Source organism: Mus pahari, chromosome 9, assembly GCF_900095145.1.
Source record: "Mus pahari chromosome 9, PAHARI_EIJ_v1.1, whole genome shotgun sequence".
NCBI lineage: Eukaryota > Metazoa > Chordata > Mammalia > Rodentia > Muridae > Mus > Mus pahari.
The window spans coordinates 44,869,554-44,884,683 of record NC_034598.1 but is presented as its reverse complement, the minus strand read 5'-3'; the positions used below and the strand labels follow the sequence as shown (position 1 = coordinate 44,884,683).

The following is a 15,130-nucleotide window of genomic DNA, read 5'->3' as shown; positions in this document are numbered from 1 at the left end:
GCTCTCTCTCTCTCTCTCTCTCTCTCTCTCTCTCTCTCTCTCTCTCTCTCTCTCTCTCCCCACTGGCTGCTTCTGGGGCTTCTGGCTGAGACTGCACTGAGGAGCAAAATAAATGGCCTTCTGTCAGCCTGTGCCCTGCTGAGGAGGGACATTCCACTCCCCAGCCTTGGGGACACAGTGGTGTCACTCTGTGTTGAGACCCCTATCTCAAAAACTCAAGGGAGAAAAGAAGGAAGGAAGAAAGGAAGGAAGAAAGGAAGGAAGGAAGGAAGGAAGGAAGGAAGGAAGGAAGGAAAGAAAGAAGGAGAAAGAGAGAGAGAGAAAGAGAGAGAGGTGGGGGGGAAAGATGGATAGAGACACAGAGAGGTCCACAGCAGCCAGCAGGTAGAGATATCTGTGCCTACAAACGGATGATGGACACACGGTGAGGCCTACCCACGTACCGGAATATCATGCAGCCATGAGCAGGAACGCTATTTTTGACACCCACATCATTGAAGGCCTTTAAGGCTCAGTAAGAGACCTAGATGCAAAAGGCCACACAGTTTAGAACGCCATGACAGGCCAATCCAGAGACTGGAAATGGGTCTCTGGTGCTGGAAGTTGGGAGTTGGTGAGAGTTCATATCGAATGGCAGTGGAGCTTCAGGATGGAGATAAATGGTGGAGAGAACCGCACAAGCGTGTGGGTGAGCTTCAAGCTGCTGAGCCACACACCAAAAAGTAAGAAATGCTCATATACCACAGGCTGGCCTTGAACTCCTAACCCTCCTGTCTCTGCCTCCGGATGGCAGGCATGTGCCATCACACCTGGCAAACACTGGCCGGCTTTATGTCAGTCACAGTCGCTGAGCCCCCACGGACCCTGGCCTTAGGCATGACCTTCAGCCTGACTGCCCACCCCCAACACCCCAAACTGCTGTGGCCCCATGCTCAGCCCTTCCATCTTCCATCTCTGCTCTCCCGCTGACCTGAGATAACTCTTAAGACTCAGCAGATTTCTCTGGAGAAGTCTCGGGAAGCTTTGCTCAAAATACCTGCTGCAGGTGGAGGGGTGACTGCCTGGCTGCTGAGACTCCCGAGAGGCCCCGAGACTCCTTAGGAGGTGGCCCAGGCCTCCCAGACACATGATCCCTATCTGGGCTCCACACATCTGCACCCGTGAGCTCTCAGCCACTCACAAAATGTCCCCAGAGACTTGGAGTCCCAGGCACGAGGAGGGAAGTGACCGCCTGAACACCTCAGATACTCCAGGACCTGGGCAATGTGACCCAGCAGGAGTGTGTGTGGGAGGGACCCCTCCAGTGTGCTGACTGCCCAGGAAGGTAGGTGACTTTCGCAGCAGCAGTGGGGGTGGGTGGCAGGAGCCACTCACATCCTCCCCTATCTCTGCTCTGAGCCTCTCAGATGCAGAGCCAAAGGGAAGGGTTCTGGGCAGAGCCTATCTGCAGAATCAGACAGAAGTTGGTTGGCCCTCAGGGGGTTGGGCCACTGACACCCAAACCCAAATGAGAGCCCTGAGAACTGGGCAGGATTCACAGCCAGAAAGGAGCCCGGGAACACGTCACCCCGAGCCCGGACTCACTGGCCAGAGCCTCTGCCCAGGATGTAAGCTGAGTCCATCTCAGAACAGCCAGGAAGCTCAAAGGTTTCCACGCTGTGGCACCCTCCAGGCTCAGGTGGAGTGAAGCTCCTGTGTCCCTCACACAGCCGCCCCTCCCCTCTCCTTGTTCTTCTCGCGACTTCCCATGCCCACAGTGAGCCTATCCCGCCCCTGGACCTTGGCACACAGAGTAGCATTTTCAGAGTACTCTCTCTAGGACAGCCAATATCCACTGGATGGATGGATGATGGACACAGTGTGCCTCACCCACACGCTGGAATACCATGCTGCCACAAACAGGGGTGAGGCTCTGTGGCACATGCTACAGCTGGAGGATCAAGGACATAATTCCTAGCTGGGTGGTGGTAGCGCTGAGAAGGTGCAGGCAGGAGTCACCCTTGTATTCTGATCTTATTGAGTCCTTGTTTGTCCCCAGAGTGGGTTCTTCCTGCTGGTTCAGGTTTGCTTGGTCCTTGTGCTATTCCCTGAGTCGCCCATGTTCCTGCTGACGGAGCTGATGTCCTCAGAGGACCTACGTCCTGAATGCCACTGCCCAGAAGGTGGGACTTCTGCAGCAAGGCCCCTCCCCCGAAGCCCAGGCCCCTCCCCTTATCTTCCTCTGGAGGGACATGGCATTGACCTTTGAGCGGGGACATTCTTCGACCGCTAAGCAGGGTGCTGTGTGGCCATTGGAACTGGCCAGGTTTCTGCAGGAGCGATCCGTTTTTGTCTGCGTGTGTCTTTTTGCTAATGGCAGTGTCAGCAGACGTGGGGGGGGGGGAGTGGAGAGTGATCCAGGCACGGTGACATATACCTGTCATCCCAAAACTCAGTAGGTAGAATCAGGACAATTCAGGGTTTAGGGTGAGGGTCTCAAATCCAACCTGGGCTACTTGAGACCTTGCCTCAAAAATATGCGTGGGAGCTGGGTGGGCAGTGGTGGTGCAGACCTTTAACCCCAGCACTCGGGAGGCAGAGGCAGGAGGATCTCTGTGAGTCTGAGGCCAGTCTGGTCTACAGAGCTTGATTCAGAGCAGCCAGGGCTACACAGAGAAACCCTGTCTTAAATAAAATTAAAGGGGGGATGGGGTGCACAGCTGTAACTCCAGCACTGGGTAGGGAGAGAGGAGAGGATCCCAGGATCCCACGCGTGCACACGACAGGGACACACACACACACACACACACACACACAATGTTGCCAAAGTAAAGAGCGATCTAGCTTGGTGTGAGAACTCCAGCCTCAGACCTGCCCTTCTTTCTCCTCTCTCTTCTGCAGTTTTGGGATCGACTATGTAGCAGGTCCCAGGAGCTCTGGGTCAGCCACCAGGAATATCCAAACCAAAACCTTTTCTCCACTCGTGCGCTCCCACGACAGCGTGGGTTCGATTCTGCCCCTATCCCTGTGCCATGTGGCAGATGGGAGCCCCGGGGAGGTTAGAGTCTGGATAGTGGTGACAGGACCCCAGTGTCCTTGGCAGGCAGAAGGGAACATGTTAGGGCTCGCGTGGCCTCTGGGATTTCAGGAGCGCCCCAAGGGCTGCACGGGCACCACGAGGCTCTCCTGTGAACAGGCCTGACAGCCTCCTGTCCCCACTTTGGAGACCCTCGCTCTGGAGTTCAGGCCAGCCTGGAACTAGTAGCTAGTGATGACTTTGAACTTCTGATCCTCCTGCCTCCACCCTCCCCCATTCTGGGGTGTCAGGTGTGTATCAATCTCTGTGCTGGGAACAACACCCAGGCTCTGTCCATGCTCGGTGATGCTTGGGCCAAATAAGACGCGGCACCCAGTATTGTTTTTCTTCTTTCTTTCTTTCTTTCTTTCTTTCTTTCTTTCTTTCTTTCTTTCTTTCTTTCTTTCTTTCTGAGACAGGGTTTCTCTGTATAGCCCAGGCTGTCCTAGAACTCACTTTGGAGACCAGGCTGGCCTCGAACTCAGAAATCTGCTTGCCTCTGCCTCCCGAGTGCCCAGTATTGTTTTTCTGACACACAGTTTCATGTAGCCTAGGTTGGCTCAAACATCCTATGCAGCTGGGGATAACCTCAAACTCCAATCCTCCTACCTCTGCTTAGCCAGTGCTGGGATGACAAGTGCGTATGGCCACACCCACTTGTTAAATGTTTAAGTACCTAAGTCAAGCTGTTGGCCATTTGGTTTGTAAGCCCAGACCCCTGGCTTTACAGATAGCCAAGAGCCCCACTAAACTCTGTCCCCTGCCCCTGATCCCGTCCTGGCAGAGGCGAATGGGTCCTAGAAGGCGCTCCGAGGGTGGGGACCGTCTGGGAGTGGGTGTGGACCAGAGCTGTCCCCAGCAGGCTGCACTGTCCTGAGCAAACTTAGCGGAGCTCTGGAGCCCTGGTGCATCCTCTGCTGGACTGAGTCGGAACTGCAGGGAGGTGCAGCACAGTGCCTGCTGTGTGCACACCCTGCAGAGCATACCACCTTCTGTATACGCTCCTGTATGACACAGTGCCCGCTCTATGACCTCCTTGTAGACCTCAGCTTTTGACGGGTGCTGCTTCACTGCGATAGTCTGCTGTAGGGCCTCGGGGGAAAGAGCCATGTCCACTGGACACACTCTTCAGGGCATAGTGTCTACTATAGGCAGTGGTTGCACAGCAAAGTGCCTACTGTATACTATCCCTGCAAGGGAGAGGGCCTATTGGATATATGCACCTATTGTATATATTGTGAGCTGTATGCTCGCTCTGCCAGACATAGTGTTTCCTGCACACGTGTATCATGAAGGACAGGGCACCTAATGTATAGTCCCCTTCAGTGCCTACTATGTGCCCTCCCTGGAGAGTATATCTGTTGTGTATCTTCTCCTGTAAGTCTGTGTCTGCTGTATATCCTCCATGCAGAGTGCATGCCTACTGTATACCAGAACAGAACACCTGCTGCACGGGCCTCTCTCCCCAACACGGTCCTCATCTTTGCCTTGCTGAGGTCCCTTCCATTCACAGCAGGACGTCGGAATTGTCCCTCATTCTTGCGTTGACCCTGGCTAGGCCATCCTTCCCTCTGGCCCCTTTAGTGGTTACATGTTCTGTAGGGGTTCTCCTCACAGCCGATGCCTGGCCTTAGCATCTTTTCTTTAACAGGATGATGGGTATCAGAAATCGGAGTCATGGCCCAGCATGGCCACCTCCCTGCATTGGGCTTGGCTTCTGGGCTGTAGCTATGTGCACACAGTGGCTTGCATAATGTCACAGAGTGGTCATACTCTGAGATGTTTCCAGCGGCTGTCCCATGCCGAGCCCTGTCCAGAGGACCTCCCTGAAGCAGGTGTATTCAGCAAACACTCTCCCCTGCACGGAGTAAATACTGCAGGCAGTCTGCTTTTCAGGGAGTGCATACAGCAGGCACTGTGCCCTGTGAGGAAAGCGGTCTGAGCCAGAGGTCAGCCAGGTGGGCTTCCTAGAGGAGGCGAGTTCAGCGCCCAGGAACAGCATGGCCCGCACAGCACTGATCATCGCAGTGTGGCGGCCTTCTGCCCTGCTGCCGGGGGACGCCACGAAGGCGATGGGGCTGGGGTGTCAAGAGGCTGGCAGAGTGCCGGAGATGGGGAAACTGAGGCGGAGGGCTTGAGGCCAAAACCAGTGGAGAGAAGCAGCTCTGGTGTTCAGGCCTAGAGGGCGGGACAGGGTGGAGCATTGGTGACGGCAGCGCCTGGGAATGTGCGGCAGGGAGGGTCCCTCCGCCCCCAGCGGGCTCGCGGGGCCTCGTGAGGGGATGCCGGGGACTCGGGTGAGGAGTCTGGTTGGGGGGGGGGAGATGCGAACCAAGACAGGGAGGTCTAACTGGGAGATGATGTAGACCAGAGTGGAGAGGTCTAATTGGGGGTAACAGGGACAGGGTGGGAAGTCCCGGTTGCAGGGATGATGGAGACCTGGGTTGGGGTCCCTAGAATTGTTGGGACAGAGCTAGGAGCCTGGCCTGAGCGGGTGATGGGGACGAGGCTGGCTGGCTGCGGGGTGCTGCGGAGCAGGACGGGGTACTGAGGGTGGGAGGGCGCCCTGACAGGGACTATCCCACCCCAAGCCCCAGCGCTAGGCACATTCCCTGGCCCTGAGCTCGGCGCCCGGAATAGCAGTCCAGTCACCCCCGCGCACCTCCCCGCAGCTGCACTTCCCAAGGTCACTGGCACCCAGGATACCAGGACCAACGCTGGGCCACTGAGCTGCGCTGTCAGGAGCAGTAGGTCAGCCCCCTGCCGCAGCTCCAGGCCCAAAGCGTGCGCCCTCTCCCGCCGCACGAGGGCGCCCTTGGCCTGCGCCCTAGGTGACCCCAGCCTGGGCGCGCCTAGGAGGCCCGGGTGGGAGGGATCGACCGAGTTCGCAGTCCCGCACTTTGGGGCCCCGCCGCTTCCGCCAGTCCCCGAGTCGTCCCGGGGAAACTTGGACGCATTGCCTTGGGCTCTGAGCAGCTGGTAAGTCCCTCTTCGCATCCTGCCACTATTCCACCCGGTGTGGCGGCTGGGATGAGATTGAGATTTCTTTCCCTGCTCGGAGCGAAAGCAGCGATCCCTAGGATGGTGGTGAGTTTGTGGGTCGCACTTCCTACGGGATGGGACTGAAACTCAGGAGACCGACACCCCAGTGACTGGTGCACCAATGCGGGAGAGGGATGCAGTGCTCGGGAGAGGGCATTGACAGACATGGGTAGGAGCCCCCCGCACGAAGGGGGTTATGGGATGGCCCTTCCCCAGCCTCCTTCTTCCTTCCTTCCCGGGACAGCCTATTCTTTGGGCCCGCAGACGGAGGGAGGGGTCCGGCGAGTGTCTTGAAGCAGTTCCCGTGGGTTTCCAACTTACAGCCATCTCGGTCCCAAAGTGTCCTAAAGGGCATCAGATTGGCTGACAGCCAGAGAGACCCTGGTTCCAGCCGGGCCAGGGTACCTTGGCCTTCCTTACCCCTTTTTCAGGTACCTGGACCTTGTGGGCTGCAGATCTTTGAGAGCCCGTGTGCCCTTCAGAGAGCCTGGCCCGGGGCCCAGAAGGGACTCACTTCATCTTGGTTCCCTTCCCTCCTGGCTGGTCTTACCAGGCTGGGATCACGAGGAGGGCGTCGGCTGAGAATGACTTCATTTGGTCTCTACAGTTGGGGAAACTGAGGCCTCCACTCAGCCCCACCCTGCCCCCTCTTGTCCGCAGACCCTCTAGGTACCACAGCCCGCACCCCTGGCAGATGAGACCATGACCCACGTGTTGGTAGGAGGCCAGGTCAGCCTTCCCCACGCCTGCCACGGGGATGGGGGTGGGGAGGGGGTCTCTTAGGCTATGGGGTATCTGGGAGCACAGCGGTCCCTAGAGGCTGGGATACAGCTGGGAGGGGGACACCCATTCTACCCTGAGTTTCTGGGTGAACCTCCATTAGTAGTCCCTCTACAGGGTCTCAGAGACTCAGGGATTCCACGGGTTTTCACTGCACAGATGGGGAAACTGAGGCCTGGAGAAACAAAATGGTTGTTTCCTGGTCTCCCAGGAAGGTAGACGAAAGGGATGACTAAACTTGCAGCCACCTAAACACTGTCCTTAAAGGAGTCCTTTCTTTAGGCATTAGGCACCTACTGTGTGCATTATAAAAGAACACACTGTCTATAGTAAGAGCTGATTCCAGTGGGTGTGTAGCAGTCCAGGACTGGCAACTTTGTCCCAGGAGGCTGAGAGAAGAGGACTTTTCAGAGTTTGAGCCTAGCCTGAGCTACAAAGATCAAGACCCCCATCTCAAAAGAAAAAAGGAAGCCTGTCCTAGAGCAAATGACAGCAAAGTGACAACTGTCCCAGGAACTAGTAGGGGAGGCAGGAAGGTCACGAGTTCAAGGTTATCCTTAGCTACTCAGGAAGTTTAAGACCAGCCTGGACTACTAGAAATAATTATAATTAAACAAGAACAAAAGAAATAACCAAGGCACGTGTGCAAGTGTGCAAGTCTTTAATCCCAGCACCTGGGAGGCAGAGGCAGGCGGGTCTCTGTGAGTTAGCGACCAGCCTGGGCCACATAGGGAGTTTGGAGTCAGCCTAGGTTGCATAGTGAGAAAGTTTCTCAAATAAGCACAGGAGGAGGTGGAGAGATGCTCAGGGCTCAGGATCTTACCTTGCTCTTGAAGAGAACCCACAGTTGGTTCCAAGCACCCAAGCCAGGTTGTGAGCAGCTGTAGCTCAGCTCATCGAAGGGCGTCAGTGCTGCTGGCATCTTCCTGCACTGCCCTGTGTGCATGTGCGTGCACGTGTGTGTGTGTGTGTGTGCACGTGCGTGCACATGTGTGTGTGTGTGTGTGCATGCATGCATGTGCATATGCATGTATATGTATGCTGTTTCCAAGGCAGGGCTTCTCTGTGTAGCCCTGGCTGTCCTGAAATTCACTCTGTAGACCAGGCTGGCCTCGAACTCAGATCTGCCTGTCTCCCAAGTGCTGGATTAAAGGAGCGTGCCCTTCTACAAATATCATTAATTTTAAAACCAAATAACAATACATACAGTTCCTAGTTCCACACCCTGTCTGACCTGAGCCTATAACTCCCTCATGGCTTTCTGGAGATGCGCGACGCTGCTGCTACCTCCATTTGTTTTTAGAGACAAGAGGACCCAGAGAGGTTTGGCTACCATCGAACGTCACACAGCCAGCCACGGCTGAGATGGCAGTTCACCCTGACCCTGCTGTTCACCGCCTCTTGGGAACCCTGTGCTTCCTCAGACCCCGCTTCTTCCCGCTTCTTCCGGTCTTGCTGTGGCTTCTCCTGAGCTGTGATTTGAGGGGTGCCGCCCAGGTAAGGGAGTGAAGGATCCCAGAAAGCGCATGGGAATGGGAATGAGGTAGGGAACTCTAACTCTCCTCCTGGCTGACCCTCCTCTCTGCCATCAAGTAGGGTCCGGGAGAGTGGACGCCCTGGGGGTCTTGGAGCAGGTGTTCCAGCTCCTGTGGTCGGGGCGTCTCAGTGCGCAGACGCCACTGCGTCCGGTAACCCGGGAGCCCCTCCCCTCCCCTCCGCTGCACGCCCGGCCGCGCCCTCTGCCTGCCTACACATGCACTGTGCCCTTTAATCTTAAGGAGCCAGCTGGAATGCGGGTGGGGCTGGTGGGGGCGGAGGGTGGCCTGGCGGGTGATGGAAAGGGGTCCCTGAGAGGCCGTGTGAGGGTTCCTGCTACACTCAGACCACCCTGGTTTTTGCAGACTTCCCGGGGAGGAACTTTGCTGGGGCGACAGCCTTGAATACCGGGTGTGCCAGCTGCCGGTAGGGCCTCTCATCTGCCCTGAATCCCTCTGGCTTGGTTTTGCCCACCTCAAATACCCTTTGTTGGTTTGCCCGGTTTATCCACCTATATCTTCGCCCAGGACTGCCCTCCAGGGGCCACACCATTCCGAGACCTGCAGTGTTCTCTTTACAATGGCCACCCCGTCCTGGATACCCAGAAAACCTACCAGTGGGTGCCCTTCTACGGGGGTGAGTAGCCAGATCTACTGGGGTTAAAAGGAAAAAGAGAGTCTTGAGAGGAGTTAAGAAATACTCGGAGGGGCGGGCACTGGAATGGGGTTTTAAAGCATATGTAGGAGTTGGTGAAGGAAGGACACGGTCCCTTTTGCACAGGGTCAAACTCCAGGCTGAGGATTGACAGAGAGTTTTATCCAGAGGCCAACAGTTTTCAAACTGATCCCACTAACAGGAAATGTTGTCGCACGAAGCTGAAAATAGCAGCTTATATAACTGGGTGCCCGGGGCAGCACGCCTCCAGATTGAAGGGAGACAGGCAGCTTCAGTCGCCAGCGTGGTGGGGACAGATAAGACCAGCCTAGAACACACAACATTCCATCAGCTCTGGGCCTCCTTTCTTTTTGCCCCATCCCACCTCCACAGAGTTCCACTAGGTTGGCCTTGTCCCCAGCAGGGTCTGCCAGCCAGCCTGCTGCTAGGTGGCTCAGATAATGGCTGTGTACCTGCGGGTCTCAACTGACAGGCAGGGGAAACTGAGGTACACTGCAGGCCAGTGGTACAGTCAGGCTCTGGGGCTAGTTTATTTGGGCCTAAGTGGGAGGGCGGAGCCTGGAGGGAGAAGGGTGGGGCCAGGGAGGGGCGGGGCCTGGATGGAGGAGAATGAGGGTGTGGCCTGAGAGGGTCAGGCCTAGAGAGAAGGCGACTTGGAAGAGATAGAGTGGAGAAACGGAGCGAGGAGGAAAGGAGACGGAAGACTCAGGGTGTAGGGAAATGTTTGGGCTGGTGTGGTGGCTTACGACTTTAATACCAGCACCGTAGAGGCAGAGGCACGTGGCCAGCCCGGTCTACATGGTTCTCGGACAGCCTGTCCGTTCTCGGACTCTGTCTCAAAAAAAGAAAGAAACCAAACAAGCACACGGCCTGGAGAAAGGAGGGTAGAGGTGGGCCATGAAGAGGGCAGAGCCCAGAGGAAAAAAGCGAGAAGTAGGGCCTGGGAAGTGTTGGCGCCCGTAGGGGTTTAGACTGAGCCTGAGCTGCAATGACCTGGGGTGTAGAGACTGGCGATGGGATGGAAGCCCCAGACTCACCACCCCTCCCGCCCTCAGCGCCCAATGTGTGTGACCTCAACTGCCTAGCTGAAGGCCACGCCTTCTACCACAGCTTTGGCCGCGTGCTGGATGGCACCCCCTGCACCCCGGGGACCCAGGGTCTCTGCGTGGCAGGCCGCTGTCTGGTGAGGACCCATTGACCCTGCCCTCTCACGTCCCATTTCCCTGCAGACTCCGCCTTAACGTACGGCCCCACTCCAAACTGTCTCAGGGCAACTACATCGGTCCCCCCACCCCTAAAAACTACACTCCACCCACCCACCCACCCACCGTTCAGGTTCAGGTCCCAAACCTCACTGGGACTTCTCTCTGGATCCTCCTTCAGGGCCCCGCCCAACTGGCTCCAGGCTCCACCCACCCTTCCAGTCTCACGCTACTCGTGGCTTCTCTCAGTCTTTTCTCCAGGCACAGCATACCAATTTTTCCAGTCTTTGCACACCCTATAGACCCTTGCTCCTTTCAAATCCCACCTTAATATTCAGGCTCTGCCTACCTCCAGGGCACGCCCACCAAAAAGCCTTGTCACTAGAGTCTGCTCGAGTGCCTCGTTCTCACTAGGTCCCTCCCACGTAATCCCTCCAGTCCCACCCACCTACCAAACCTTGTTTCTTAGCCCCGCCCCTCCCACAGCCCCGCCCTCTCATGCCCCGCTGGTTCTGACCCAGTGTCCCCCGCAGAGCGCAGGCTGTGACGGGATACTGGGCTCCGGCACCCTCGAGGACCGCTGCGGCCTCTGTGGTGGCGCTAACGACTCTTGCCTGTTTGTGCAGCGCGTGTTCCGCGACGCCGGTGACTGCCCCATTCTGCCTCACCGCCAGCGCTTGAGAAACACAGTGGAGAGGGGTGTCCCTTTAACAAGTTTGGCTCCTGGGAGCCAAGGCTCTTGTTGATTGGGCAGGCTAAGGCCCGGCTCCTCGAGCCCTTCTCCTGATTGGCCTGTCACAGAGCGTCCCACCCTCCCTCGAATAGATGCGCTTTTAACTCCTTCCCTGCCTCCCCTCAGTATCATCTCATTTATCCGCAGCTATCGGTCCCTGAGCACATTATCGCACCCAAAGTGTACCTCGCCGCTGCGAGCCCCAGAGCATCCCTCCCCTGCGCATCCCAGAGCGTCCCTCGTCTGTGTACCCCAGAGTATCCCTCCCCTGCGTACCCCAGAGCGTCCCTCGCCTGTGTACCCCAGAGTATCCCTGCTCTGCGTACTCCAGAGCACACTTAGCCTGTGTACCCCAGTGCGTCCCAGTTCATCCCACAACAACGCACCCCTGCACACACCAGCGCATCCCAGAAAATCCTGCCGCGCTACACCGCAACCCTCCGCCTGCCTCAGGTGCCTTCGCCGGCTACTGGAACGTGACTTTGATCCCCGAGGGCGCCAGGCACATCCGCGTAGCACAGCGCAGCCACAACCACCTGGGTACCTCGGGGCCCCTGGGGAAACTGAGGCTTGGGCTTGGGGACAGGAGGTTTTCGTGATCACAGGCTGATTTGATTCTTTGCAGCGCTGGTGACCCGCGGCGGGCACTACGTGCTCAACGGTGATGGGGTGCTCAGCCCGCCTGGCACCTACGAGGCCGCGGGCACCCGCGTGGTTTACACCCGCAGTGCCGGCCCGGAGGAGACTCTGCAGGCGACCGGCCCCACCTCCCAGGAGCTGTTGTTACAGGTGGGCCGGTGTGGACAGTTCGGGGCGGGGTACAGGCAGGACACTGAGGTCAGTTAGCTGGGGAAGCACGGTGCTGAGGGGAGGTTGGGCCACCAGCTCTCGTGCGCCCTCCCGCTCCAGGTGCTGCTGCGGGAGCCCAACCCAGGCGTGCACTTCGAGTTCTGGCTGCCCCGGGAGCGCTATGGCCCCTTCCAGGCTCAGGTGCAGGCCCTGGGCTGGCCCCTGCGACAGCCTCAGCCTCGGGAGGTGGAGCTACAGCCTGCAGAGACTCCTGTAGTCCCCGAGGCCATCCCTGCCCGTGTTGCATCCCTGCCACCAGGTGAAGTAGGGACAACGGTAGGGGCGGTGGGGGTAACAGGCAAGGGCAAGGCCCGTCTCACTCACACACGCTCCCCACCCCACCCCCGTAGACCCCTGCGGGCCATGCCCCGACAGCCGTGGTCGCGCACACCGGCTTCTTCACTACTGTGGCAGCGACTTTGGTGAGACTCCCGACCTTTGACCCCTTCCACTGACCCCAGTGATCCTGGATAGTTACTTTGACCCTCACCCTTGATCTCAGCTGACCCATAGGCCCTGAGGGCCCATATGACCCTCTGTGTCCCTGTCGTACAGTGTTCCAGGCCCGAGTGCTGGGCCGCCACCGCCAGGCCCAGGAGACCCGCTACGAGGTGCGGGTCTTGCTCATCTACAAAAGTCGCACGCCTCTGCGTACTCGAGAGTATGTGTGGGCACCAGGCCACTGTCCGTGCCCACCACTGGCCCCACACCGGGAATACCTGTTGGCTGCCAGGCGACTCGTCAGCCCCGATGGCACGCAGGATCGGCTCCTGCTGCCTCACGCTGGTTATGCTAGACTCTGGAGTCCTGCGGAGGACAGCAGGGTTCGGCTGGCTGCCCGGCGCTGTCCAGTCTAAACCCCCGGGGGTTGGAGCCTCACCAGGCTCCTGTTCTGGCATCCCATGACTCAGGAAAATCTCCCACCTGGAAGCTCATATATTTTACCCAGGGTCTTCCTGTGCACGCAGCCCTGACTGACCTGGAACTCTGTGTAGACCAGGCTAACCCTGAAGTTAAGGTGATCCACCTGCCTCTGTCTCTGCAGTGAACGCCGGGATTAAAGGTGCACTCCATATCTGAGAACTTTAAGGAGCTTCAAGATCCTGGGCTACTTTTCCTCTAAACAACTTCTATTCGTCTCTTTTCAAGCTACTATTTAATTTTTACAAGAACGTGGAAAACGAACAAATCCCTCTCCCCTCACTTATTGAGCTATAGGGACTCCAGGACACCCTAGAAGAGTGGCAGGCACTGCACAGACACACCCCCATTCCCGACACCCAGTACAGACCAGCACAGGAAGTATGAGAGGTTGAGGCACACCCAGGAACCGATGTGCCTCCTCTTCAGTCCTCTAGGCTATGGGTTCATTTCGGCCTCTGTATATCACGGGTGTCTGTCCTACAGTCGCTCAGCGAATCATCCCCAGTGGGGTGTCCCTTAAGGCTATCCCCTCTGAGTCCTGAATCTGTCACGTGATCTACCAGTTGCCCTACCCTTCTGCTGAACTTAGCTCTCCAATTGACTATTTACTGAGCATCGACTGTATGTGAAAGACCCAGCGAGTCCAGGGGAGATGCCGTACTGTGCCGGGATAAGCAGGGGTCACTCTTTCTAACGGGCTTTCGAAGGTAGTCTTTTACGGCACTCCCCCCAAACCCCACACAATGTAGTTCCGTTCTACAGGGATCTGTGGAGTCCTTGCGCCCCCTGGTGGCTGGCTATGGATTCCCAGTATGGGAGATGGTCTACAAGGGGCCAGTGGCAGCAGGCTTTGGGAATCTCACACAACAATGGCTGGCCAACGTGACACTAGAGCCCAGGACAGAGTCATCCCTGACAGGGTCCCTGTGCTGAGCCTGATGCACCCGGCAGGAGGAGTAGCAGAAACATGGCGGAAAGGCACATGATGCTGGTCGTACTATGGTGAGGCTGTTGGGCTCCCCCAAGCCTGGAGGGGTCCCGTGAGGCCCAGACATGTTAAGATTCAAATCTGAAGGGGAAATAAAAAACCACGAGAAGACAGCTTGCTGTCCCAGGCCTGTGATCCCAGCACTTGGGAGCAGAAGCAGGAGGACCATCACAAGTTCAGGGATGCCTGGGAAAGTTAAGGCTGCCCCCCCCCCCGCCCGTTTCAAAATAAAAGGAAGGCCCGAGGCTCTGGCTGCACTGCAGAGGGTTATGCCTGGCGTCAGATTCCCAGAACCTGCATAAAAGGCCGCATGAAAGATCTCTGGGGCTCACGGCCAGCTTAGCCAAACCCATGATTTCCTAATTCAGAGAGGGCCTGTCTCAAAATAACAAGGTAGAAGCCAGGTGTGGGAGGCAGAGGCAGGCAGATCTCTGTAAGTTCAAAGCCAGCCTGGTTTACAGAGTGAGTTATAGGACAGCCAGGGCCATAAAGAGAAACCTTGTCTTAAAACAAACAAACAGGGCTGGCAAGATGGCTCAGTGGGTAAGAGTACTGACTGCTTTTCCAAAGATCCTGAGTTCAAATCCCAGCAACCACATGGTGACTCACAACCACTGGTAATGAGACCTAACACCCTCTTCTGGTGCATCTGAAGTCAGCTACAGTGTACTTATATATAATAATAAATAAATAAATCTTTAAGAAAAAGCAAACAAGAAAATTAAGATGGAAAGCCATTAAGGCCCTCAGCCCAGGCTGGACCCTAACTTATTATGTTGCTGACGATGACCTTGGAGACCAGGCTGGACCCTAACTCGTTATGTAGCTGACGATGACCTTGGAGACCAGATCTTATCCTAACCCACAGCAGGCTCAGCTGTGTTGTAAGAGCCAGACCAGTGTGAGGAGCTGAACATTGGGTCTTCCAAGAATTCACGGCCTCCCCACTGGCTGACCTGAGGGGAGGGGTTACTGTCAGTTTCCTTTGGAGCCCCTCCCACCCAGGACTTCCCTCCACCCTGACTCAGAGCCAGCCCATCCCCCCATGGCCCTGGTCACACGTGTCAGACCTCATTTTCAAAGCAGAGGTTACAAACCCTGCCTCTAATGCCCAAGGGGACCATCACCTGGGACAGGGGTGGGAGTCATACACGGTCCTCCTAAAGCCCTGAGGACCCTGTGCCCTCAGGCTTCCCTCCTCTCATGTCCCCAACACTCCTGCCCGAGCTTGGCACAGGCTGTGCCCTCTCCCAGAACCTCTGTTGCCCCTGGAATCCACCATCTTGACAACCTCACTTCTATTTATGACTTCGTGAGACAAAGTCTTACTACATAGACCAGGCTGG

The 15,130-nt window shown here is 56.9% G+C and overlaps 2 protein-coding genes across 8 annotated transcripts in view; one reads left to right on the top strand and one right to left on the bottom strand.

The window, feature by feature from the left end:
- Plk5 (polo like kinase 5) overlaps positions 1–6,052 on the bottom strand; it is a 16,358-nt gene extending 10,306 nt beyond the window's left edge. Inside the window, exons 1-2 of the mRNA XM_029542021.1 lie at positions 5,718–6,052; positions 4,963–5,133 (exon numbers count right to left, since the gene is read on the bottom strand). Of these exons, the coding sequence (XP_029397881.1) occupies positions 4,963–5,133; positions 5,718–6,052 (506 nt within the window). The remainder of the gene's footprint in view (positions 1–4,962; positions 5,134–5,717) is intronic.
- Adamtsl5 (ADAMTS like 5) lies at positions 5,637–14,204 on the top strand. 7 transcript variants are annotated; one of them, XM_029542064.1, is made up of 14 exons: positions 5,813–6,034; positions 6,126–6,266; positions 6,758–6,826; positions 8,181–8,374; positions 8,474–8,565; positions 8,779–8,839; positions 8,941–9,049; positions 10,144–10,271; positions 10,824–10,935; positions 11,477–11,563; positions 11,649–11,812; positions 11,933–12,131; positions 12,223–12,294; positions 12,428–14,204. In XM_029542064.1, exons 4-14 carry the CDS (start codon positions 8,243–8,245, stop codon positions 12,727–12,729), a joined length of 1,458 nt encoding a protein of 485 aa, XP_029397924.1. In that variant the 5' UTR covers positions 5,813–6,034; positions 6,126–6,266; positions 6,758–6,826; positions 8,181–8,242; the 3' UTR covers positions 12,730–14,204. The 7 variants fall into 7 exon arrangements, with proteins under 7 accessions (XP_029397925.1, XP_029397924.1, XP_029397922.1 ...); XM_029542062.1 differs by having other exon boundaries at positions 6,117–6,266; XM_029542065.1 differs by lacking the exons at positions 5,813–6,034; positions 6,126–6,266 and adding an exon at positions 5,637–5,806.
- The last annotated feature ends 926 nt before the right edge of the window (positions 14,205–15,130 follow it).

Bases quoted from the DNA above. Each gene is read 5' to 3' on its own strand.
- Adamtsl5 (XM_029542065.1), top strand. From the start codon at position 8,243: ATGGCAGTTCACCCTGACCCTGCTGTTCACCGCCTCTTGGGAACCCTG. The intron at 10,936-11,476 runs GTGACTGCCCCA...CGCCTGCCTCAG, and splicing joins GCGCGTGTTCCGCGACGCCG to GTGCCTTCGCCGGCTACTGG. The intron at 11,564-11,648 runs GTACCTCGGGGC...GATTCTTTGCAG, and splicing joins GCGCAGCCACAACCACCTGG to CGCTGGTGACCCGCGGCGGG.